At 39.9% G+C, this 27,360-nt stretch overlaps 1 protein-coding gene across 2 annotated transcripts in view; it reads right to left on the bottom strand.

Annotated features, from left to right (window-relative positions):
• Positions 1-13,913: 13,913 nt before the first annotated feature.
• The window catches only part of MSH2 (mutS homolog 2), an 82,661-nt gene continuing 69,214 nt past the window's right edge, over positions 13,914-27,360 (bottom strand). For both annotated transcript variants that reach the window (XM_066378322.1, XM_066378321.1), the window contains 6 exons: positions 27,004-27,101; positions 23,910-24,155; positions 22,404-22,608; positions 21,129-21,376; positions 18,359-18,534; positions 13,914-14,331 (listed from right to left, as the gene is read on the bottom strand). In XM_066378322.1, coding sequence (XP_066234419.1) covers positions 14,161-14,331; positions 18,359-18,534; positions 21,129-21,376; positions 22,404-22,608; positions 23,910-24,155; positions 27,004-27,101 — 1,144 coding nt within the window. In that variant the 3' untranslated portion in view covers positions 13,914-14,160. The remainder of the gene's footprint in view (positions 14,332-18,358; positions 18,535-21,128; positions 21,377-22,403; positions 22,609-23,909; positions 24,156-27,003; positions 27,102-27,360) is intronic.

Genomic DNA, 27,360 nt, shown 5'->3' on the forward strand with positions numbered 1-27,360 from the left:
AAGGACTGTAACAGTTACAAGAAATGAAGCCTTCTTGGGTTTGAGCCCCAACCTGTGCATGCGCTAGTGCTAAAGTAACTCAAGTGGGGGATGGCCAAAGGCAGTCAGGAGAAAGGCCTGAAGCCAGGACAGGAGGAGACCAGCCCACACAGAGTGAAGATCGGGAAGGCGCTGGGCCTGGGCATAACTGGAAGATCAAATTGCTTGTGAATGAGAAAGAACTGACGTCAGACCTTTCAACATGGTCAGGGTATTCCAGGAACTTGGTCCTTAGGCTGTCTGGCCTAAAGTGGGAAGATTACAGGGCCAGAATGGCACAGATTTGGAACCAGAGGAGGTAAAAGCTACATATGGAGTGAAAGCAACTCAGCTTTAAGTGAAGGAGGTCGGGCCTTTCCTTCCTTGGCTGTTGGGCTGCCATGGGCAACATTTACAAGAGACCATCTTAAAGCTAGAAGAGGCTGGGTCCCCGGGCTCCCAGGGGACGCTGCCACTCTTGAGCTGTCACCTAGGACCCCTAATGACCATGGAATCTGGGCAGGAGTCACTATGGGACTAGCTCTGAGAGAAACCGTGATGCCTCCACATGCTTACCAAGTGTCAGTAGCCATGTAGATGGAATTAATAACCTCCAAGAGACTTGAAGGAAGGGCTCCCTGTGAAACCCGTGAGGCCAGTTGAGGACAAACAGGAGTCTATCTTACATAAGGAGGAACCAAGAAACAGCCATGGATTGATTCCAAGCGGTCTGAGAAATAATGTTATTAAGAGAGCCACAAATATCTACTGAGAAAACTCAAAAGAAAGCTGAAATGGTCTAAAAAAAACAACAACCCTATGAGGTAACTCTGAGACTGTCAGCAGGATTCTGGGAATAAAGGAATTTGGCCAAAGACCATATAGTAAGTCTTGAACTTGCCCTCTTCCCCCAGGTCGCTCTCCAGTGAGGTGTCCTTGAAGCATGACTTCTTCACAAAGGAAGGACAGTACTTACGGTGTGCTACCCTTCAGAAATATGACACAACTTCTAGAAAAGATACACTTTTCTTACTTCCAGCTCCTTTATTTTCTGGCTTGTCAGTTCTCACACCAAGGGAAAAGTTGGTGGAAGAATGGATGAGAGAAGAGGACCATCTTAATAAGTATTATGGTCTTCTGAAAGTCTGTAAACAAGGTACTAGCTCAGTAATTATGTAGATCTGGTGCTCAAAACCTCAGTTCAGGTTCATTATTTCCAGCTAAATTAATCCCATGAGGAGAGGAGGAGAGAAACAATTTCCAAACACATAAAGATTTATTACCAATATCTTTTTAAATAATTTTTGTTGAATTTATTGGGTTGACATTAGTTAATAAAATTATATAGGTTTCACCTAACCAGGCGGTGGCGCAGTGGATAGAGCATCAGACTGGGATGTGAAGGACCCAGGTTCGAGACCCCGAGGTCGCCAGCTTGAGCACGAGCTTATCTGGTTTGAGCAAGGCTTATCAGCTTGAGCCCAAGGTCGCTGGCTCGAGCAAGGGGTCACTCAGTCTGCTGTAGCCCCCCCCCCCGCCCCCGTCAAGGCACATATGAGAAAGCAATCAATGAACAACTAAGGTGCCACAATGAAGAACTGATGTTTCTCATCTGTCTCCCTTCCTGTCTGTCTGTCCCTAGCTGTCCTTCTCTCTGACTCTGTCTCTCCCACAAATAAATAAATACAAATTTAAAAAAATATATAGGTTTCGCCTGACCTGTGCTGGCACAGTGGATGAAGCATTGACCTGGAATGCTGAGGTCGCCAGTTCGAAATCCTGCACTTGTCTGGTCAAGGCACATATGGGAGTTGATGCTTTCTGCTCCTCCCCCCTTTCTCTCTCTCTCTCTCTCTCACTCTCTAAAATGAATAAATAAATAAATTAAATATATATATATATAGGTTTCAGAGGTACACTTCTATAATACACCATCTGTATTGTGTGTTCACCAAAGTAAAGTCTCCTTCCATCACCATTTCTCTCTCCTTTACCCTCTCTACCTCCCCCCACCAAAGGGGCCCTCTGGAAATCACCATACTGTTGTCTGTGTCTATGAGTTGTTAGGTTTTGTTTTGTTTTTAGCTTAATCCCTTCACCTTTTTCACCCAGCCCTACCCCCCCCCCCCCATCAGAGGGAAAGGTATATACCTTGGAGCATATCAGAGTCCATGCTCAAAGTGTCAATAATCCAGGTCCACAGGGAGCTGACTGTTTCCTGAGAAGGGACTCCATGTCTGTCGTGCTCAGAACTGTGGGCAAGACAGACAAGGCCTTGAGTTTTTAGATTAGTTGGACCCAGGGGAAACAGTGATCACAGAACAGAGTGGAGTCCAAAGAAGTTCATTACAAAGAAAAGGAAAGGAAAGAAGCCAAATGAGGCCTTGAAGGGAAAGAGATTAAGTGGGGCTGCGAAGATCAGCAGTTAGAAGAGGAAACGTCATCCCAAAGCATTTACTGAGCACCATATTAAAAATCCCTTGTCATTCCCAAAGCATAGTTTTCAAAATGAGTTTTGGTCAATTGTCTCTACAGAAAAAAGCCTCATTTCCTGGGCTCTCTCCGTGTGGGCATGCAACTCAATTCTGGCCAAGAAGATGCAAGTGGAAGCAACGTGAACAACTTTCATGTTTTCTTAAAGATAGGAGAGAACATCCTTGTACCTCTCTCCTTTCTGCTGCCTAAAATGTGGGTGCATTGGCTGGAACCCCAGCAGTTGTTTTGGGCAATGAGGAGTCCTTGGGAAGAGAAACCATGCACAGAGGATCTAGGATCCCCAGTGCTCATGGAGTCACCTTACCTATACCTCCTACCCCCAGACTTCTTTTACATGAAAGAAAAGTAACTACATCATGAATGATTTTAGGCAAGTAAATTGGCTTCTTCTCTACCTCCTAATATCCTCATTTGTAAAATAGAATAATAGTATCTACCTATTAGGTTGTTGAGAATAAACTGAGTGCCAGACACATAGCATGATAAATGTGTTGGCTATTGTTTCATGTTATTTAAACTACTATTTTTAAGTTTTATTGAGATATAATTTATATACCATATAGTTTGCCCATTTAAAGGGTACAATTCAGTTGTTTCTAGCATATTTACAGAGTTTTCTAATTATTACCATAATTAATTTTAGAACATTTTTGTCATTCTTCAAAGAAGCCTGTACCTATTAGCAATTATTCCTCATTTCCCCCTCCTTCCTCTCCAGCCCTCGGTATGATTTTGTTTGTTTTTATATATAGTAAATTCTCTTTAATCAGTTTTAAGGACACTTGAAAATATATTTTGCCGGGGTCCAGCCCCGGGGGGAATCCAGGGGTCCCACAGGAAGAGATGGCGTCGGTGAAATCGAGTGAGCCGAATTCTTTTCTTTCTCTTTATTCTCTCGTTAGCATTTACTGCCAGGCATCTCTCTCAATTGCTGGTCTAGCTTTCCTTTTATGCACACACACTAAGTTACAATCACATGGTATTCAGAATACATTGATTAGTCATTTTGTTTCACTATGGTTACATTTTCTAGGTAACAGTTAATTCATTTCTATAAACTATAAATCAGGTGGTAAGTCATTCAAAGTACAGTTATACAATAACTTGAACAGCAATAACAATATTGATACAAACTTCTAAAAGGTCAGTACTGATTAATAACTCTACCTTGTCTAGGATACTATTGTCTAGTCAAATTTTATTTATTTACTATATTCATACACTAATTAAGTTCTAACTTTACTTTTCTCAGAGTGTTCCACCACCTGCAGATCAGGTATGCAAGAAGAATGGAAAGTTTCTTTACTCTACCACATGAAAGGGCTAGGGAGGAAAAGTGATGAATTAAGTGAAGGCTGAAAGGTGCTCTGTGTATAGTTACTGTTTCCTACCTATTCATAAGTCACAATCTATTTTTTCAAACATGATTAATAAGAAGAAATTCTCCTACATACTTAACCCTTTACGAGGGATATCATAGCCAGCCTCTTATGTCTATGAGCCCAGTTCAAGGGGCTCATAGGCTTTTCTGTGGAACTCACACCCTCTGTCTCATTTCCAAAGAAATTACTATGAATCTACAGGGAAAGCACGGTACTATTATCCCTGTGCCATAAATGATAGCACACACCCAGAAAAAGGGGGGGGGATATAAGGCCAGATTAATTCAAAAAAGTCAAAGGGGGAAGTATCGTTGTGCCTTTCCTTTGCGGTGACTGTCAACCCGCAGCCATTGGCAGCCATTGGTCTTCACTGCGGTGACTTTGTCAATCAGCAGTTTTTGATCTTCTTCTGCTGTGACCTTGTCATCCAGCAGTTGTAGGTCTTCTTCTGCTGTGACCTTGTCAGCCAGCAGTTGTGGGTCTTCTCCTGCTGTGACCTTGTCAGCCAGCAGTTGTAGATCGGCTCCCGACAATATTTTTTAAAATTTTATTTGTTGAGAGAGAGAAACATTGATTTGTTGTTCCACTTATGTTGATTCTTGTATGTGCCCTGACCAGGATTCGAACCTACAACCTTGGCATAGTGGGACCACACTCTAACCAAATGAGCTACCCAGACAGGGTACTTGAACATATCTTTTAATATTAGATACTCTTGATTTAAGATATATTTTTCCTATCAATTTAGATCGTCTCCAAGAGAAGGACCTGAATTATGCACTAATGCAAACACGATTGACATGTGTTTGTTGGATTTTTCTTTAAATGTTAACATGCAAAGTAAGGTCACTATTTAAATACACCTTTAGACAGTTTTCTTTCTGTGTTCATTTTCAGTTTAACTTTGGTTTTAATGACAGTAATACACATAATTTTTAAAGATCTAATTGTAGCATTGTGAGGTTTATAATGAAAAAGTGTCTCCCTTTTCAATGCTGTTCCATTAATAGCCACTTTCAGCTCTCAGAATCCTCTAACATTATTTCCACATTTTAAAATAACATGCCTATACTGCCATTTCCTAATTTCTAATTTTAGACATAATCTTACACAGAGTGGCAGATTTATTCTTACACCATTCCCATCCCAATATATGTAGTTGTTTACTATTTTTCTTAAATCACTTGTTGGTGTTTAAATTAAAACTAAATGAGTAAGTCCACAGTTTACTATCATGATTTACTTTTTTAAAATAACGTTTTGATATTTCTGGAGTTAACCCCACGCACCCTCCTTTCTCACCCAGTTGCCGTTTCTTTGCAGCTATTACTAACCCCCAACTCCTCTCGCCGCCCTCGAGCACAGCAGGTCCAGCTGTGACTTGTGCCCATCCTTCCAGGGACTCTGTCCTCCAGCTGGCTGCTGCCTACATTTGTTTCAAGCTGCTTTTTCTCAATTTTACAGATGATTTGTGTCATATCTGATTCTGAAGGATACAGCCCGCTTTATCTCCTCACCCATATTAGGATGGGCTCACCCCAAAACTTACACCTAAGCTCCATGGAGCTGAAGGAGGCTTAGAAGTGCTGCTTTGCCCTAACCAGCTTGCCTTGCTTCTCACAGGTCCTCCCTCCTTCTTTCTGCTTGGAACTCATTGGGCCTTTTTTCTCTATGGCTGATTCTAGTGAAGGGGGTCACCAAAAGGGTTTCAGGGAAAAGCATTATCAATGGATACTTCCAAGGCCTCAACATACTTAGACCACAGCTAATAATAATAATAAAAATAAAGCAGCAAGGTGCTCTGCTGCTGATTAGAGAATTGGGAGTTAGAATCAACATGGCACTTAAAAGGGGAGGGATGGGGTTGGAGACTACCCTGGGGTGGGGTGGCTATTTGGACGCCGGCACAGACTAATTGCAAAAAAGGCTTAAACTTTCTTAAAATGTATGGTATAATCATGAGGTATTAACCAATCCAGAGAACACAAGCTGGTGGCACTTGCACAAAATCAGAACTGCCGACTATTTTCTTGGCCAGCAGTGTTTTTAAATTTTTGAATGCTTTCAGGTTAGGGTATTCACCTCAATCCCACCATCCTCTGTACCTTGCACCTGCCTCATCCTGGAAGTGTGGCAATTGAGAACTCTAATAATCCAACCCCTTTAAATTACAGAAGAGGGGGGAAAATCCAAGAAATAATTTCAAGACACCAGCTAAGTGGCTAAGCAAAAACTAACCTAACTCAAACAGCTTAGCTGATACACCAATTGCTGCTCACACTAACTCCGTGTGTCCAGGCCTGTGCAAGCTCACTAAGCATGCAGTCAGAGCAGAGTGATGGAGAACCTCCAGGGTTATTCCCAGAGGCTGGATAAAACATCCCTGGCTCAAGACAGAACAGAGCATAACCTCCAAGTCAAGCAACGAGATTTGTGTTCCAACTTAATGTCATGCTCCAGAAACTGCTGACATTTCTTTTCTTTTTAAAATTCAATTTATTGGGGTGACACTGGTTAATCTAATTATACAGGTTTCAAGTGCCCAATTCTACAATGCATTTCTGAATAGTATATTGTGTTCACCCTCCCAAGTCACCAGTGATGCCTTTTGCAGGGTCCATGACAGTCAGACAAGCCTTCCACAGGAGTGCCGGCAGAATCGGAAATACACCTCCTTCTATTTTCCTCAATAATTTCTGTTGCATGTCCCACACCATTCATTTCAACTTATTTATAAAGATTACATTTATCACATCTGTACATCTCAGATTCCTAACTGTATTTTAAGGGGGGGGGGGGGAGCTCTTGGAGACATATTGCTGGGGTTCAAATCCCAGCTCTGCCCCTTGGTGGCTGTGTGACCTGGGCAAGTTAGTGAACCCGAGCCTAGGGGTTCTCCTCTATGGAGCCCCGACAATATAAGGATGTGGCTACCTCTTAGTATGAAGAGGAGGAGCCTTTCCAGGAGCCCAGCACACTACATTGCCCTTTTCAGAAGCAGCATTAAAGATTCAATGTATAAAGTTATTTTTGTAATTGATTTGGCTGAACCAATGTTTATCAATTAAACATCACATTGATAATATGAAGTTACTGATCATCATGTGAAGAAAAATGGATAAAAGACACCTTGATGGGTGGACAATGCATATTACATTTTCAGATCAGCCCTGGATGGGTAGCTCAGTTGGTTAAAGGTCGTCTGGGTATGCCAGGGTTGCAGGTTTGATCCCTGGTCAGGGCACATACAAGAATCACCCAATCAGACCCTGGCCGGTTGGCTCTGAGGAAGAGTGTCAACACGACGTGTGGAAGTCCCAGGTTTGATTCCCAGACAGGGCACATAGGAGAAGCACCCATCTGCTTCTCCACCCTTCCCTCTCTCCTTCTTCTCTATCTCTCTTCCCCTCCCGCAGCCAGGACTCCATTGAAGCAAAGTTGACCCGGGCGCTGAGGATGGCTCCATGGCCTCCGCCTCAGGCGCTAGAATGGCTCTGGTTGCAGCGGAGCAACGCCCCTGGTGGGCATGCCAGGTGGATCGTGGTCAAGCGCATGTGGGAGTCTGTCTCTCTGCTTCCCTGCTTCTCACTTCAGAAAAAAATTTAAAAAAAAAATCAATCAATCAATGCACAAATAAGTGGTACAAGTTAATGTTTCTCTCTCCCTCTCTCTAAAATCAATAAATAGTTTTTAAAAATTTCAGGCCCTGTGCCTGACCAGGCAGTGGCGCAGTGGATAGAGCATCGGACTGGGATGTGGAGGACCCAGGTTTGAGACGCCGAGGTCGCCAGCTTGAGCGCAGGCTCATCTGGTTTAAGCAAAGCTCACCGGCTTGGACCCAAGGTCGCTGGCTCGAGCAAGGGGTTACTCAGTCTGCTGTAGCCCTACAGTCAAGGCACATATGAGAAAGCAATCAATGAACAACTAAGATGTCGCAATTAAAAATGATTGATGCTTCTCATCTCTCTCCATTCCTGTCTGTCTGTCCCTATCTATCCCTGTGTCTCTGTGTAAAAAATAATAATAATAATAATAATTCAGGCCCTGGCCAGATAGTTCACTGGATAAATCACCCCAGCACATTGAGGTTGTGGGTTTGGTCCCCAGTCAGGGAACACATGAGAAGCAATAAATGAGTGCACAACTAAATAGAACTTAGGTGGAACAGCAAACTGATGTTACACTCTTCCCCTCTTTCCTATCTTGCAAATCAATGGAAAAATTAAAAAAAAGTTTTGCAGTCACAGAACTGACCATAGTTGTATTCAAATTAACTATACTTAATTTGGTTTTAAGGTATCTCCATTCAATATTATTCATATTAAACTGATAATTATAACTGATAAGTGTCAATAAAATTCTAGGGAATAAACACAATAGTAACAGTGTAATAATACAGGTTAATAGCTATGGTTGTATTTACTAGTTGATAAAAACAAAGAATTCATTGCCATTGTTCTTTTGTTAGAGTAAGAAATTGTCCAGGCAGAATTTTCCTGCCTTCTAAATTTAACCATTTAAGGCAGTTTACAATTTCTCTTTACCTCTTTGAGATGACCCAAAGACAGCAGCTATGTAGTTTCGTCACCAAGTCTAGAAATAAGAGGATGGTCCAGTGAAGGCCGCCAACATCCCATACTGTCCGTGTCACTTCAGAAATTCCCATACAGCTGGATGAAAGATGTGTGGGGGCACTTCTACTTGACAAACACATGCCAAAGCAAAAACATGCTCACTAAATCTGAACCATGTACTGTGTTGTCCAACACCATGGACACTAGGCTTCCAGGGACGTGGGGAAGCTGCCGTGGAAAGGCCGGGTGAGAGCTCCCATCCCCTCCTTAGAGAATAGGAGGTATACCTATGGGCAATGAGATATTTTCTGCCTTAGCACTGTTACCAGGATGTTCAGACATCTGAAAACTGGCAAAACAAATTCTAAAGCAGCAAAACCAGAGAAAGCAGCAGCTCTATATATCGAGAGTAGGGAGAGATCAGGCAGAAAACTATTATTTCAAGTTGGGCTCCACTTCCAGTTTTAGTCTAGAAGTGTGTATCATCCTGGGCATTTACATCATCTTCCCTGGCCACACCCATCTCAACCCAAACACACTAGGAAGACAGTAAGAAGTTTCTTTTGTACATGAAAATTCTCTTTGTTTGGTCTTCCCTGAAAGCTGATTAACATTGTTTAATTTATTTCAGACCAGGGACTGGTTTTTCTTCTGACTGGTCTGCACATCATTTTCTCCTGCACAGCATTTAATCAACAGAATGGAACTAACAAGCTTCAAGAGCCACACAATACTGAATCAGCAGATCACACCATATGCTGTGGGTAAAAACATACTTCCCAAAAAAGCTAAATGCAGAAAGACCAAGGATAGAAGATGCATTTAATACTCAAGAAGTCTAACAGGATGTGCTTAGTATGTGGAACATTGAGATTTTTAAGGAGAAAAAGTTATTTTTTAAATATATCTATCCTAAACATCTTTCTTCTGTTCTGTTAGAAAAAGTATTTTAAGGAAAAAGAAATCAAATAAATTACAAAAACAACTGTATCTTGGATGTATTTGTAGTGTGATCTTTTAAAAATGCAGATCATGTATATTCTCAGAAGCATGGTTACATAGCCAAAAAATTTCATGATCAAGTATGATTGAGTTTGATCTTAAATATTTATATATTCATCTTTATTCTGGTATTTTCAAAGTTTACATTGAATTGAAGAAAAAAGAAACCATGTTACAATTAAAACTTTAAAATCAACCTTTTGACAGATCAGAAATCAGTATATCTTTTGCTTTATTATAAATACACCACTCCAAAAAGGAGACTATAATCGAAGACTCAGTTGATTCATTAGCATATTCATATAATAAGCACAGTGTACATCAGAAACATCTTAAACAGGTTTATTGTGTATTCTCATTCACAAAAACATCTTAGAACTAAAAGTCTTTTAGAGAAATAAATGAAACCTGATTTATCAGAACCTAATAGAATAGACCACATTTCTCAGAATACCCTACACCTCCAATTCTTATAGCCCTCACCTCTTATAGCCCTCAATCAAAACCATGGACTGATTACCATTTTATACATGCTTCTGGCAGCAATCTAAAAACACTCCTTCACAGCTAACCAGGCGATGAAACTCCACTGAAATTCTGAAGTTGTTTTTAAAAATTATATTAAAAAGTCTTTCACTAATAAGGAACTAAACAATATTATAAACCAATCAAAATGTCTTACCTTTAAATTTTTCCTCTAAGTTTCCCCCCCCCCCAAGTTTTTGGTATCCAGAAAAGAAAAACTGATGTAACCTACTCTAAATGATGACTTAAAAAAAAAAAAAAAAGCACGATAAATTAAAATAAGCATTTTAAAGGGCCCACTGGTTTTAAATTTTCATTTGTTGTCATACCGAATTTTAAGTGCTTAAAACATCATTTACAATTTAACAATAATTATAAAGCAAGCATCTGCAAAACCATCACTTGGGTCAAAAAACAATGTCATAGTGCTCATGAAGCCCTCTAGAATCTCCTCCCCATCAGCACCCAGTCCCCCTCAGCAGAGACAACCCACTCATAAGAATGGGACAAACTGTATTATAACTTCTCTGTCATTTGCTTAGTTCTTAAAACTATCATCTGTTCTTTTACGTAGCTGTAGTTAGCCTTCATAGCTGGATTGCTTCCAGTTTGGGTCTATCACACATTCTTGCATATATATCATAGCACAGTTGTGTACAGCACCTCTAGAGTATGACCTAAGAGCAGACTTGCTGGATCATACACATATTCTCAACTTCACTAGATAATCATTCCCACCAGCAGAGCTGCCCTGCATCCTCACCAACAGTTGGTACTGTCATACTATTTAAATGACTGTCAATCTGGGGAGAATTTCCTGAGGGGGTAACCAGACACGGTTTTCGCTCTGACTGGTGATTTATTAAAGACCTTTTCATGTGTATGGACCATTTAGATTTCCTCCTACGTGAAGTGCCTGACCTTATTGAAAAACAAGCTTTGAGATGTAATTCACATAACCATACAATGCACCCATATACCATATACCAAGTGAAAGATTCAATGGCTTTTAGTACATGTACAAACATGGTATGTGCAAACACCATCAACTTTAGAACATTTTCATCTCAAAAAGAAACCGCATTCCCTTTAGCTCTCGCCTCCCTGGCCACTCATTCCTTGCCTGCCAGCCCTGTGCAACTGCTTCTGTACACTCACATGAATGGAATACGTAGACCAGGGGTCCCCAAACTACGGCCCGTGGGCCACATGCGGCCCCCTGAGGCCATTTATCCGGCCCCCGCCGCACTTCTGGAAGGGGCACCTCTTTCATTGGTGGTCAGTGAGAGGAGCATAGTTCCCATTGAAATACTGGTCAGTTGGTTGATTTAAATTTACTTGTTCTTTATTTTAAATATTGTATTTGTTCCCATTTTGTTTTTTTTACTTTAAAATAAGATCTGTGCAGTGTGCATAGGGATTTGTTCATAGTTTTTTTTATAGTCTGGCCCTCCAACAGTCTGAGGGACAGTGAACTGGCCCTGTGTAAAAAGTTTGGGGACCCCTGACGTAGACTGTGACTGACTTATTCATTTTTTCGCAGGTTCATCCAAGTTGTAGCATGGATCAGTACTTCATGCCTATTATCCATGTATGGTATGGATAGCCCACATTTTGTATATCCAGACATCCACTGATACACATTTGGGTTAGTTCCACTTTTTTTATTATAATACTGTTAATAAACATTTGTGTACAAATTTTTGTGTACACAAGACATGATTTCTCTTGATATATACCTAGAAATGGAAATGTTGGGTCATATGGTAAACTGAGGAAATGCCAAACTTTTCCCAAAGCAACCGCACCATTGTATATTTACAGTGTATGAGAGTTCCAATCTCTCCACAAACTCCAATACTGGTTCTGCCTTTTGATTTTAGATACTGTAAAGAGTATGCAGTGATAGCTCACTCTAGTTTTAACTTCCATTTCCTTGACTTTATGTGCTTATTAGCCATTTGTATATCTTCCTTGTAAAAGTATATTCAGATCCTTTGCCTTTTAACTGGGTTAACTTTTTGTTATTGAGTTGTATCGTGACTCAAAAATTTTTTGCCTGAACAGGCGGTAGTGCAATGGATAGAGCGTCAGCCTGGGACACAGAGGACTCAGGTTCAAAACCCCCGAGGACACCGGCTTGAGAGTGGGCTCATTGGCTCGAGCATGGGGTCATAGACATGACCCTATGGTTCTTGGTTGAGCAAGGGGTCACAGGCTCGGCTGGAGCCCCTCCGTCAAGACATATATGAGAAAGCAATCAATGAACTACGGTATCATAACAAAGAACTGATGCTTCTCAACTCTCTCCCTTCCTGTCTGTCTCTATCTGTCCCTCTCACTAAAGACTCAAAAAAATTTTAGGCCCTGGCTGGTTGGCTCAGTGGTAGAGCATCGGCCTGGCGTGCAGGAGTCCTGGGTTCGATTCCCGGCCAGGGCACACAGGAGCACCCATCTGCTTCTCCACTCCTCCCTCTCTCTCTTCCCCTCCCGCAGCCAAGGCTCCATTGGAGCAAAGTTGGCCCGGGTGCTGAGGATGGCTCTGTGGCCTCTGCCTCAGGCACTAGAATGGCTCTGGTTGCGGCAGAGCAACGACCCAGATGGGCAGAGCATCGCCCCCTGGTGGGCATGCTGGGTGGATCCCGGTCGGGTGCATGCGGGAGTCTGTCTGACTGCCTCCCTGTTTCCAACTTCAGAAAAATACAAAAATTAAAATTAAAAAAAAAAATTTAAAGACTCTTAAATGTCCATTTTCTTAGTGATTTTATAGTTGTTTATATAGTCTGAATATAAATTCTTTGATATTTTATGTGGTACCAGTATGTTCTCCCATTATGGATCTAGTCTTTTCACTTTGAGATGCCTTTGACTGAAAAGGAGTTCTTAATTTCAATATAGTTAAGATGTCAAATTTTATGGATGGTGTTTTTGACTTTCCCAAGTTGAGGTCATAAATGGTTCCCTATATTATTTTCTATAGAACTATAAAACTAAACAATAAAAGCTTGGTAGTTTTGCCTTGTATATCTAGGTAAAAAATTCACTGGAGTTAATTTTTATGCATGATACGGAGTAGGGATCCAATTTTATTTTATTTCGATATGAATAAGCCATCACCCCATCACCAGTCATTCAAAGACTGCCCTTTCCCCCAAATTCAGCAAGGAAAGGCACTAACCCCTTTCATGTAAAAGAAGAGAAGTAGACTAAGTCAGGGTTCCCAATATGAAAGGTTTTGTTAAAATTCAGAGTTTTAAGTCTCTCCAGGGAGTGGAATGGGAGAATGGCAAATAGGGGAGGTTCACACTAGGATTCTGGATTATAATAAGTTCCTTGGCTAATGTATATGCAGCCAACCTGGCTCCTGTCCACAGATGGACACTCTAGGAGAATCAATGGTTTCTTCTAGCTTTAAGATCCTTTACTTTTAAAAGTCTCTGTGCTAGTTACTTCATCCATTTAGGAATAAATGTGTAGAAGTCCTGATATAAAGAAATACAATGGCCCTGGCCGGTTGGCTCAGCGGTAGAGCGTCGGCCTGGCGTGCGGGGGACCCGGGTTCGATTCCCAGCCAGGGCACATAGGAGAAGCGCCCATCTGCTTCTCCACCCCTCCCCCTCTCCTTCCTCTCTGTCTCTCTCTTCCCCTCCCGCAGCCAAGGCTCCATTGGAGCAAAGATGGCCCAGGCGCTGGGGATGGCTCCTTGGCCTCTGCCCCAGGCACTAGAGTGGCTCTGGTCGAGGCAGAGCGACACCCCAGAGGGGCAGAGCATCGCCCCTGGAGGGCGTGCTGGGTGGATCCCTGTCGGGCGCATGCGGGAGTCTGTCTGACTGTCTCTCCCCGTTTCCAGCTTCAGGAAAATACAAAAAAAAAAAAAAAAAAGAAAAGAAAAGAAAAAAAAGAAATACAATGCATATCAAATTCCACAAACTACATGATTTTATTTATAAAATAAAACATATTGCTCACTATTTATTGCCCATGTCTATTTAAGCATTCCTCAGTTACAGCTTTCATGTAGAGCAAATTATTACTAAATATTAAGTTGATGTCCCATGGGTATCAACTGCCATCTCTATGAAAAAAGCATTAATATAAAACAATACAAAAGTATTAGATAGTAGCTTATCAATATTCTTCTTCATTCCATTAGTGAGGTTATCTCACTTAGTAACCTTTATTCGTGAAATGACTTCATTTACAAACCCATTATTCTTCGCTATCACTTCAGCTTTCAGCTGTTTCAACTTGACTGTGATGTCTTCTTCTGACATTTCCGTAAAGGGCATCTGCTTCACTTTCAATAAAAATTCTTGAATAATTCTTTCACCTTCCTGAAAAACATATGAACATTCCATTAGTCTTTAAAATGTCTTTTCAAAATAATAGTGAATTGTTTCCTTAAATTCCTATCTACACATGCCACTCAACATTTTTTTTATGTATTTATTTTATTTATTTTTTTATTTTTTTACAGAGACAGAGAGTGAGTCAGAGAGAGGGATAGACAGGGACAGACAGACAGGAACGGAGAGAGATGAGAAGCATCAATCATTAGTTTTTCATTGCGCGCTGCAACACCTTAGTTGTTCATTGATTGCTTTCTCATATGTGCCTTGACCGCGGGCCTTCAGTAGACCAAGTAACCCCTTGCTGGAGCCAGCGACCTTGGGTTCAAGCTGGTAGGCTTTTTCCTCAAACCAGATGAGCCCGCACTCAAGCTGGCGACCTCAGGGTCTTGAACCCGGGTCCTCTGCATCCCAGTCTGACGCTCTATCCACTGCGCCACTGCCTGGTCAGGCGCCACTCAACATTTAAAGGATATACTAGAAATTTTAAGTGTGAACTGTCTAGAGCAGGGGTAGTCAACCTTTTTATACCTACCGCCCACTTTTTATCTCTGTTAGTAGTAAAATTTTCTAATTTTCTAACCACCCACCGGTTCCACAGTAATGGTGATTTATAAAGTAGGGAAGTAACTTTACTTTATAACATTTATAAAGCAGAGTTACAGCAAATTAAAGCATATAATAATAATTACTTACCAAGTACTTTATGTGGGATTTTCGCTAAGTTTGGCAGAATAAATGTTTATAAAACAACTTACTATAGTTAAATCTATCTTTTTATTTATACTTTGGTTGCTCCGCTACCGCCCACCATGACAGCTGGAACGCCCACTAGTGGGCAGTAGGGACCAGGTTGACTACCACTGGGGTTGACTCTTGAACAAAACCAAGGTCAGGGGCACGTACCTACCTGGGCAGTTACAAGTCTGTAAATAACGTTTTTTTGAGATTTTATGTATTGATTTTAGAGAGGGTGGGGGGAGTAGGAAGCATCAACTTATAGTAGTTGCTTCTCCTATGTGCCTTGACCAGACAAACCCAGGGTTTCAAACCAGCGACCTAGGCATTCCAGATGGATGCTTCATCCACTGCGCCACCACAGATCAGGCTGTGTATAACTTGACTCCCCAAAACTTTAACTAATAGCCTACTGGTTGACTGGAAGCCTTACCTTAACACTAACAGTCATTTAACATATTTTGTATGTTATACATATTATATGTTGTACTCATAAAGTTAGCTAAAGAAAAAGTACTAAGAAAATCCTGAAAAGATAAATTTAAAGTATTTATTGAAAAAATCCACATATAGCCTGACCAGGTGGTGGGGCAGTGGATAGAGCATCGAACTGGGATGTGGAGGACCCAGGTTTGAAACCCTGAGGTCACTGGCTTGAGGGCAGACTCATCCAGCCTGAGCATGGGCTCACCAGTTTGAGCGCAGGGTTGCTTGCCTGAGCATGGGATCATAGACATAACCCAATGGTCACTGGCTTTGCTGTAGCCCCCTGGTCAAGGCACATATAAGAAAGCAATCAATGAACAACTTAGGAGCCACAACAAAGAACTGATGCTTCTCATCTCTCTCCCTTCCTGTCTGTCTGTCCCTATCTGTTCCTCTTTCTGATTCTCTGTCTCTGTCAAAAAAAAAAAAATGCACACGTAAGTGTGCTCACACATAATTCAAACCCGTTGTTCAACAGCAAAGCCCTTAGTTGACCATATTTCTTTATAACAAGATATTAAAAAAATATTGATAAATATATATTTAGCTACTAATGAAAAAGAAGTTGAATACTTTAGTAGTTCCTAAATTTGGTTTTATAATTGATACATATAAACTTAGTCTTCTGGGAGAAAAAGAATTGAAGGTTTAAAAAAGTACTATAAGGCATAAACAGTAACTTAAAATGTAATACTCATACAGAGGATATTTCTTTTTAAATGTATTTTTACTGCCCAGTTATTAACTGTTCTAAAGAATGCTTATTACTTGCCAGGTGACTCTTTCTTCCTTTCATCTCTTTCTTTCCTTTCTTTCTCTCTCTCTCTCTCTCTCTCTCTCTCAGAGAGGATCAACTTGTAGCTCGCAGCTGTGGCACTTTAGTCGTTCACTGCTTCTCATACATGCCTTGATGGGGGGTAGGAAGGCACTCCAGCCGAGCCGGTGACCTTTGAGCTCAAGCCAATGACCTAGCGCTCAAGCTGGTGAGTCCTCACTCAAGCCAGCAGTCTCAGGGTTTTGGACTTGGGACCTCAGTGTCCCAGGGTTGACATCTATCCACTGTGCCACCACCTGTTGGACAGTGTGGGCAAATTCTTTACCCACATTCCTCATCCATAAAACGAGGATAATACTACTACTACCAACCTCACAGGGCTGTTCTAAGAATTAAAGAGTTAATATGTGTGAAGTACAGTGCCTGGCAAAGGATAAGCACTATGTAAATACTTATTACTGTATGTGGTGAAGCAGGTCTTCTTTTCACACAGGGAGCTAACTGGTAATAAGTACCTTAAAGGTGAAAGAAAGGTACATATTGAAATGATAAGATAAAGGAAAACATACATCTTTATTAAAAAGTTCACTCTTATCTCCCTTAGCTTAAAAAATGTTCAAAATACACTGTAATTAATATTATCAAAAGTAGGCCCTGGCTAGTTGGCTTGGTGGTAGGTAAAGCATCAGCCCAGAATGTGGATGTCCCAGGTTTGATTCCATGTCAGGGCACACAGGAAGAGTGACCATCTGCTTCTCCCCCCATCCCTTCCCCGTGGCTCTCTCCTCCCTCTCTCTTCCCCTCCTGCAGCCATTTCTCAATCGGTTTAGGCGTATCAGCCCCTGGCACCAAGGAGCGCTCAGCAAAGCCTCCCCTCAGGTGCTAAAAATAGCTTGTTTACGAGCATAGCCCCAGATGGGCAGAACATCAGCCCTAGATGGGTTGCTGGGTGGATCCCGGTCAGGGTGCATGCGGGAGTCTGTCTATCTCTCCTCCTCTCACTTGAAAAAAGAAGAAAAAAAATATATTATGAAAAGTTCATGACTTGTGTTCCAATTGGAAACACGTGATTACATAGAAGTGCCTACCTAATCCCATCATTGAGGGCTGTGGTGCTGTTACCAAGACCATTTCATATTCAGGATGACAATCTTCTATGCTCAAAGCTATTAACAAGTTATAACACATTTCTCCCTCTTATACAGGTACAACAGATAAAATCAAGACTTTTAAACTCAAAAACTATATATATCATCATGAATTATTGTAACAATCAGCCAACAAAAAGTTCACTGGGTCAAATCTAAAAACGTGACAGGTAAAAATTTGTCACAATGCATCCACAGTAAATGCTGCCAGAAACCAGCAGTGAATTATGGTTCTTTTATTTTCATTACTACAGAGAAATAATAATCCTTTAATTTTCAAAAAGTACACTGGGCACAGACTTGTACCTTTCTGTGTGAACCTGTAAATTTCACCTATTGTTTAGAGATGGCCCATTTCTCCCATGAGAACTGAAACATCCTGACGGCAAAGCGCTTTCCTGGGTAAACATTTGTCATATGCCACTTTATTCTCTACAACTATAACATATTCATTATTTTTATCTCTCCAACTATATTCTAAACAACTGGAGGACAGGAACCATTTTTATTTCTTTGGTATCATCTTAAGCAACTTAGTTGGACTTCATCATCTATTCATTCATGAAGTAATCAAAGGTCTGCTTAGACGCCTAGTACCTCCTTTGAATTACTTATTTTAAACTTAGACTAATTGTCCTATACTCCTACTTTTTAAATCTGGTACTTGAAATGTTATCTTTTGATCATGCAGATGTATATATAGCGCAGAAATCAAAATGACACAGATGAATTCTTTGCCATGCAAAGAAATGTAAGAGAGATCAATAGATACATCACAAAGCCTATAGGAAAAAAACAACATCTTGGTGAGGTGATATATGCAACAATACAGAGGATAAATAACTACAGAATCAACCTGACAAACCTCTCTTTCCAGGTAACACCTCTTTGCTGCTGGTTCCATTTCATCATTTTCTTGTGATCCTCCGATATTCTGAAACTCCTCTAGTTCCAGGGCTTTTTGTTTAGCACACTCTATGACATGCCTAGGAAAATTAGCAAGCTCTGCAACGTGAATCCCAAAACTTTGATCACAGACACCTACAAGAAACGAGGGGGGCAGAGTAAGAGCTGAAGGGCAGGGGAGGAAGAGACAGCAGTTTATGTAAATGGAACTTATCCTTCTTACCTTGTCATTAGAAAACTCAATTTTGCATTACTTCAAATACATTAGCCAAATGTTCCAGAGTCACTGAGATAAAGGAATTTTAATTAAACCTCCAGTGAAAAGTGATTAGGACTTGGCATAGTGCTATAGTTTATCCTTGACAAATGTAGTAGAAAAATAAAAATAAAGAAAGGCTTGACAAATAATCCTCAAAGGGCCTAGACAAATACCTGACTCTGAAGAAAAATTAATAAACACTATCTCTCTGAGGTTTTCTTATTTCATAAGGGAGGAATTAAAGTACTAAAAATTAATAAATAAATGTAAAGGTGTCACTAATTAAGAGGAGCATTTAATTCAAAATATGCTAACACATTATTAGTGAATGGTCTCTGAATCTGCCTACACCATTTTCTAGAAATGGTGACTGTGGAAAACTTGGCTGGATAAATAAGTTTAAATATTTACAATACTTTCCTTAGAAAAGTTACTTAATTCTCACTCAGAGCTTAAACTACTACAAAAAAATGACAGAACTTTTTGACTCAAATCACTAGTAAATTTATATACTAGGTAGATGATCATCTCCATTTGCAGAAAATAAACTAACTTAAGACATTCCTTCCAGCCTGACCTGTGGTGGCACAGTGGATAAGGTCTCAACCTGGAATGCTAAGGTTGCCAGTTCAAAGCCCCAGGCTTGCTCAGTCAAGAAACATACGAGAAACAACTATGAGTTGATGCTTCCTGCTTCTCTCCCCACCCCTTTGCCTTTTACTCTTTCCCTCCTCTCTCTAAATCAATAAATAAAATCTCTTTTTTTTTTTTTTTAAACAGAGACAGAGTCAGAAAGAGGGATAGCCAGACAGGAACGGAGAGAGATGAGAAGCATTAATCATCAGTTTTTCGTTGCGACACCTTAGTTGTTCATTGATTGCTTTCTCATATGTGCCTTGCTCAAGCCAGCAACCTTGGGTCTAAGCTGGTGAGCTTTGCTCAAACCAGATGAGCCTGAGCTCAAGCTGGCGACCTCGGGGTCTCGAACCTGGGTCTTCTGCATCCCAGTCCGACGCTCTATCCATTGTGCCACCACCTGGTCAGGCTCAATAAATAAAATCTTAAGGAAAAAAAAAAAATCCCTTCCAGATGTTTAATACAAAGGATGCTCGTGGTTATTATAAAGCTTCCATTTTTGCCTCAATTATATTATCAACTGTAAATTATGGGAGGGCCTAGTTATATATTCCATGCATTCTTGAGCTGGATATTTGCACAACTAAGAGAAACTAAAAACAATTAGGAGCAAATATTTGATAAATATCCACAGCAAAGGACAAACATATTTCTATCTTCTCTGCACTTCATCTGATTTTTTTTAAGTTTCCTGAACCCATTTCTGTATCAAATAAAACAGAGTAATTTAAAAGCAAAACCTCAATGTTATGCTAAATACCAGGTCCAGATAAATAAAAGTATCTATAGTTATGTCAAAAATAATGCAAACACAGTAACTCAAAAGAATTCCTACAGAAGCATAAATAAACAAAAAATAAAAGAACCAAAAATAGTATCTCATTTATGTGCAACCAAATGATACAGAAAAATGTGTTTATGGAAAATAGGCCGTTTGAACAAGTTATTCTAATTGGTAAAATGTTTATGTAATAAAAGCTTTACAGCATGTTAATCTCATCAACTCAGCAACCTGATCAGCTGCCAGCCCACAAATGAACACTTTTCTGAAAGGATGAAATGCCAACAAATATGTCATTTCTTATGGGATAACTACTAACAATTTCAGGATTTCTGGAAACCCTATTTTAAATGAACCTGTCTATATATTATACCCTTAACATAATCAGATTGTTATAATAGTTTATTAAGCAATAACAGCTAGAGCCTTGAACTTCAGAGCTTACTGTTACTATCTAATAACTAATTTGACATGAAAACATACTGTCATGGGAAGAAGCATAAAACTCCTCTGAGGTGCCTGACCAGGCAGTGGCACAGTGGACAGAGTCCAACTGGGATGCAGAGGACCCAGGTTCGAAACCCTGAGGTTGCAGGCTTGAGTGCGAGCTCATCTGGTTTGAGCAAGGGGTCACTCACTCTGCTGTAACCCCCCCCCCCCCGGTCAAGGCACATATGAAAAAGCAATCAATGAACTAAGGTGCTGCAATGAAGAATTGATGCTTCTCAACTCTCTCCCTTCCTGTCTGTCTGTCTGTCTCTATCTGTCCCTCTCTCTGTCATACACACACACACACACACCCCTCTCCTCTGAGATGATGTTCAGGAGTATAAATTATTCTGTGATGATCTTAGAACAAGTGGTCCTACTATAAGACACAGAGAGACAATGTACCATGTCCCTGCTCCCAGACTGTGAATTAAGAAATGTATTCTATAAAAACATCAGTAAGTCATACTACAATAGAATTAAGCAGTGGCTGATGATTTCAAGGGTAGGATGTTTCCAACTGTTACACTCTGAATTCACAATATACCACTTGTATATACTCACCTTTCTTCACCTGATAAAGCATAGTTAAGGTTTCTTCAGTAGTTAGTGCTGTGACATGTAGATTATTAACAGTTGGTATCTGCTTGGCCAAGGCAGTAAGTTCATGAAAATGAGTTGCAAACATGCAAAAAGCACCAATTTTTGTTGCAATGTACTCCGATATAGCCCATGCTAACCCGAATCCATCGTAGGTAGAAGTTCCTCTTCCCAATTCATCTATAATTATTAAAGAATCTTTGGTTGCAGACCTGAAACACAAAAAACATGAAAACTTCCCAAAAGATAATGATGCAAGAAATAAAATTAAGTCAATAAAAAAGATGTGCCACAAACATAATTTTAATACGTTAAAATTTTCAACAAAGTCAATAAAAACACTAAAACTTCAGGTGAAAAAATGGGCACACACACATGAACAATTGCTGGAAGAGAAGCCAAATGGTGAATAAATCTAATCAGCCAAGATTAAAAAAATAATAATGCCACACGAAGATGGAACCACGGGTATAATGTTATAAACACCACACTACATGGCTGGTGGTCATAAAACTCTGTGTACCTGCCACAATATTTAACCAAATGTAGGGAGGAGAAATATTTTTTTAATTAGCAAATTTAACAGTTCATGTAATTATTGTCATTTCTTTTTCTGTGAATTGCCATTGACATCTTTTGCTTATTTCTTTAACCTTTTAAGTTATGACATGTTGACTAATTACTATAGTGAACAAACAATAATCAACCCATAGTTTATGAAGGACACCAAAACCCAAAAGGTATATAGCCTTTGTGCTTTCAAAGAAGTTCCTAAACACTAAAGTAAGAAATTTCAGTAACCTCTAAAATAAAAAACCTAATGCATTTTAGACACAGTAGTGAGTTCAGCAAAGAAACACCCACAACCTTAGGTTCATGTGACAAAAATAAAAATCTCTGGAGAAGTAGAACCTCTGTCATTAGGCCCGTAAAGATTGGAAAGGACTCGGGTGAAAGGCAAGAAGGGACCATTCCAGGTAGTGAGAACAGTGTAGGCAAGAGCGTGGTAGTGGGGGAACAGAGGGGAACAGAACGACCAGAAGCCTTAAGACAACTTTAAAAACCAATGTTTCCACAACTATCACCAATCACTCAAAAGATAATATAAAGTATATAGGTTCACAGAAAAATTATTATACTAGGTAAAAGGTTTCAAGTGTTTTATAGGCAAATCTGCAAATGTACTTCTCACAGAATTTCATTTCCATTTTCAGGGGACTGGGAAATGCACTCACTCACCTGAGAATAGAAGCAGTTTCTAACATTTCAGCCATGAAGGTGGAGACTCCTTTCAACTGACTGTCACCAGCGCCTACCCGAGCCAAGATACAGTCCACAATGGTCACTTCTGCCGACTCACATGGCACAAAGCACCCAATTTGGGCCATGAGAACTATCACCCCAGTTTGGCGAATATATGTTGATTTACCTCCCATATTGGGGCCTATAAGACAAATTTATCAAAAAGCAAAATTATTAATTTATTTCTGCTAATAAATTGTTAGTCCTAAATTACACATTGGTGACTAATCACCTAGATAATGACATAAAAGAAGCTGCCCAGCCTGACCAGCCAGTGGCGCAATGGATAGAATTGGACTGGGACACAGAGGACCCAGGTTTGAAACCCTGAGGTCGCCGGCTTGAGCGTGGGATCAGAGACATGACCCCATAGTCGCTGGCTTGAGCAAGGGTTCACTTGGTCTGCTGTAGCCCCCCCACCCCCAGTCAAGGCACATATGAGAAAGCAATCAGTGAACAACTAAGGTGCCGCAACGAAGAACTGCTGCTTCTTATCTCTCTCCTTTCTTGCTTGTCTGTCCCTCTCTCTGTCTCTGTACACACATACACACAAAGAAGCTACCCAAAGGCATAAACAATGTTGCTGTTGATACTACTCCCTGAAGACAAACCTATAGTGCTCCCTTCGTGGAGAGGACCCATAAAAAATATACCTTACCTATAATTTGACTATGGCCAAGATCACACAGACATTTTCTCATAGCTCAGAGATGGCTGCAGAATAATTTTAACACATCCAAAAAAGAAGTACAGGCCTGATGAAATCCAGTTTCTCATTAATAAATGGGCTATTAGTGAATGGATCAAGAGGTCAAACCACTTAAAATCCATCCTAATCCTCTAAGACATGACCCAACTTTTAGAAAATGTACAATTTACATGTCTGGGCTAGATTATATAAACAACTTGAAAATACATTTGGGGAAATAGATTTGCTCAAAGACTCCAAACTTCTTCCCCTGTTTTTTGGAATCTGGTTAAGATCTCTCAAAAACACTTAGTTTTAGACATACTACATTAATCTAAAAGCATGTCTACTTTTTAAAGTTTCACATAAATAGAATATCATGTCTTTAAAAGAACAACTACCCTAAACTGAGGTCATTCCAGCAGCCAATTCTGCTTGATCCTAAATGACCTCAATATCAAAAGGTCTGGCTCAGATTTGTAAGCTTTGAAGAAGGAATGTTCATTTTTAAATGCCTTGAACTCCTGGAACCACAAGTTTCATATAAATATAGTATTCTCTCCTAAGCCTTCCCACCCTCTTCCAAATCTTCCCTCTAATCCAAATGTGAATACATTACTCATTAGTATGAATCACATGTTCTTTTTCTACTGTCAAGAACTAGAATTTTCTTCATCAATTTTAAGTATATTTCCACTCCAACATTAAAAAAGGAAACATTACCAAAAATATCCCATACAGCAGGTTTTTTTTACCAGTAATGATGTGGAACATCTGTTTATCTTTTTCAAAGTGAACATCATTGGGAATAAATGCAACTTCATCTTGAACTTCAACACAAGCATGTCTGGATCCTTTCAAAATAATTCTTCCTTGTCCTTTCTCCAAAATGACCGGTCGTACGTATGGAACAGGTGCTCCATTCGACACGTAAGCAAAGCTGACAACAGCATCTAGCTGAGCTAACACATCATTGAGTGTCTGCATTGGTTCTACATAGCCTATTTAAAAACAGAAAATGTGCATAGGAGTATTGAATAATAAAAAAATACATATAAGCAGCTGTAAGAATAAATTTAACTTCCTCATTTGGGAATTCAAATTCCATTTCCAAATTTACATAATTTCTAAAAAATTATATAAGTTTGCCACAACTAAACGTGAAAGTAACACCTAAAACTCAACATGTTAAAATGTGTTGCTACATCTTCCTCCACTATGAAGTTTTAAAAAATACAAGGAGTATGATACCCCTCCCTAACCAAAATCCCATTAAAATATAAAAGCACACAGATTCTTAAAGAAATAAGGTAAATTTAAAAAAAAAAACCTAATAAGGGAAAGCTGTCGTAATTTATTGATAAGAAAGCAGAGTACAGCTACCTGAGGCATACCTGCAATTTTATGACACGCCTTTTTACAAAATCTAAGAATCTGAAACCAGAATGGCATTTCACTATTATAAGAAACATGAAAACACCAGGTAAGGAGATGATGTGATCATCCAGGCCTGTGCGTGTAAGACCTGACCATCAGACTTTTACTTCGGCGTTTCCCCCCACCAGTATCACATGCAATTGATTTTAGCATAAATTTAGATCCACAATTGTCACTTAATACTTACAACAAGATTCTACTCTGCTAGAGTAGGTATCACCAGGTGAAACTGTAATCTTTACGAATCTCATTCATCTCAAAACTAATATATAAAGTGTACTAAAAAACCTTTAAGGTTTATGTTTCTGATTTACTATGAAAATTCATAATAGTAAAACAATTTACAGAATTATACATGCACATAGTTTTTAAATGAGTTTTACCCCTTAAATAATTAAGTGTGCATACCCTGAGAGTAAGAACATCCTCCTACTTAACCATAATACACATTCAAGAAATGTAACACTGACACTACATTGTCTCATATTATACTTTGCCAATTTGTCCCAACAGTGTACCTTATAGCTAGCTATCCCCCAAACTCTAACCCAGGGGTCCCCAAACTTTTTACACAGGGGGCCAGTTCACTGTCCCTCAGACCGTTGGAGGGCCGGACTATAAAAAAAACTATGAACAAATCCCTATGCACACTGCACATATCTTATTTTAAAGTAAAAAAACAAAATGGGAACAAATACAGTATTGAAAATAAAGAATAAGTAAATTTAAATCAACAATCTGACCAGTATTTCAACAGGAACTATGCTCCTCTCACTGACCACCAATGAAAGAGGTGCCTCTTCTGGAAGTGCGGCGGGGGGCCGGATAAATGGCCTCAGGGGGCCACATGCGGCCCACAGGCCGTAGTTTGGGGACCCCTGCTCTAACCCTTAATCCTTGATCCAGTCAAGGATTGTCCACTGTGTTAGACTATTCCGTCTCTTTAAGTCTCCTTTAATCTAGAACAGATCCTGCCCATTCTGTTGCTTCCATGACACTGACATTTTAAAATAGTTTGGGCCTTAAAAAAAAAAAGTCCCACGTCTAAATTTACCTTATGTTTTTCTTCTTATTTATCATCAGGTTAAATGCTTTTGTCAAGAATATTATAGCCCTGGCCAGTTGACTCAGTGGTAGAGCATCAACCCAGCATGTGGACGTCCTGGGTTTGATTACTGGTCAAGGCACACAGGAGAAGTGACCATCTGCTTCTCCACCCCTTCCCCTGCCCCCCCTTCTTCTCCCTCAGCCATGGCTCCATTGGTTTGAGTCAGTTAGCCCCAGGCGCTGAGGATAGCTCAGGGGCCTCCACCTCAGGCACTATTTTAAAAAAAAAAAGGCTCAGATGCTAAGCAACAGAGCAAGGGCCCCAGATGGACAGAGCATTGCCCCTAGCAGGCTTGCAGTGTGGATCCTGATGGGGCACGTACAGGAGTCTGTCTCTCTGCCTCTCCTCCTCTCACCTGAAAAAAGAATATTATATAGGCCCTAGCAGGATAGCTCAGTGGGTTAGATTAGAACCTATATGCAAAGGTTGCAGGTTCAACCCTCCAGGTAGGGCACATACAGGAACAGACTGATGTTTTTGTTTATCTGTCTATCTCTGTCTCTCCCTCCTCCCTCTCTCTATAAAATCAATAAATTATTTTTAGGTTAAAAATAACACCTGTTCTTAAAAAATAAAAAAGTAATATTACATAGGTGTTATTGTGTCCTTCCCTCTGCTTCATATCAGGAAGCATAATGACATCTGTCCCATTACTGGTGACGTCAACTTTCATCAGTTGGTTAAAGTATTTCTTTGGTATATTTTTGCAAGGAACAATAAAGGTTACAATCAATATACACAGGATGATAGGCAAAGCCTTCCAATTTAATACTTTCCCACCTATCCTATGCTAAACATAGATTCATTCCACGCGAAGGTCAATATCACAATACCAAGTCATACAGTCCCTTTAATTATAAAACAATCACCTCACACAATGCCTCTAGAATGGACTCAAAATCTACAAAAGGCATATAGAACTTAAAAGGGCTTTGCTTGACTCATGTATAATTTCTATTTGCTTTTCACTAATATTTATTTCCCTAAACTAGAGCAGGAGCCCATAAGTAATAGTCCTTGTTTCTCTCCCTTCTAACAACTCCAGTAAGCTTTGTGCTTCTTTGTATATCTTTGTTTTTCAGGGTAATCCCATTCCTTAGCTCGCACTAGTTTATCTTCCTATGAACCAGGGTAATTTCCAGTTACGGTACTTTTCCTACCCAATACAGCATGCATTATTTGGTAGGTAGCTTAATTATAATTAACAGTGTAACAGCTTTTTAAAAGATCACTCTTCAAACATACTGTTTTTCTATTATCAAAAAACAGGTCACATTCAGAATGTATTTGATCATTAAACTTACCTGAAGAAATATTGACAATTTCTTTAACAATGGCATCCTGGGCTTCTTCATACTCAGTTTTATTTTTGGTATACTCTCCATTAAGAGAAGTCAAAGAACTGCAAATCAAGATAATATTTTAAAAATGAAAACATCTGCTAAAGGTAAGGTCCACTACATAAAATATATCCAGAGTAGCTATCCTATAAAGCAGGGGTCTCAAACTCAACTCAGCATGTGGGCTGCAGAGCAAGATCACAGCCGTTCGGCGGGCCGCACTAGGTCTACAAAAGGCAACTGTTATGCAACACTTTTCTCACTGCAGTTGAAAACAAAAAAAAATCAGTACAACAAGCACAATCGTACATGCAGTTTACT

Source organism: Saccopteryx leptura, chromosome 3 (genome assembly GCF_036850995.1).
Source record: "Saccopteryx leptura isolate mSacLep1 chromosome 3, mSacLep1_pri_phased_curated, whole genome shotgun sequence".
NCBI lineage: Eukaryota > Metazoa > Chordata > Mammalia > Chiroptera > Emballonuridae > Saccopteryx > Saccopteryx leptura.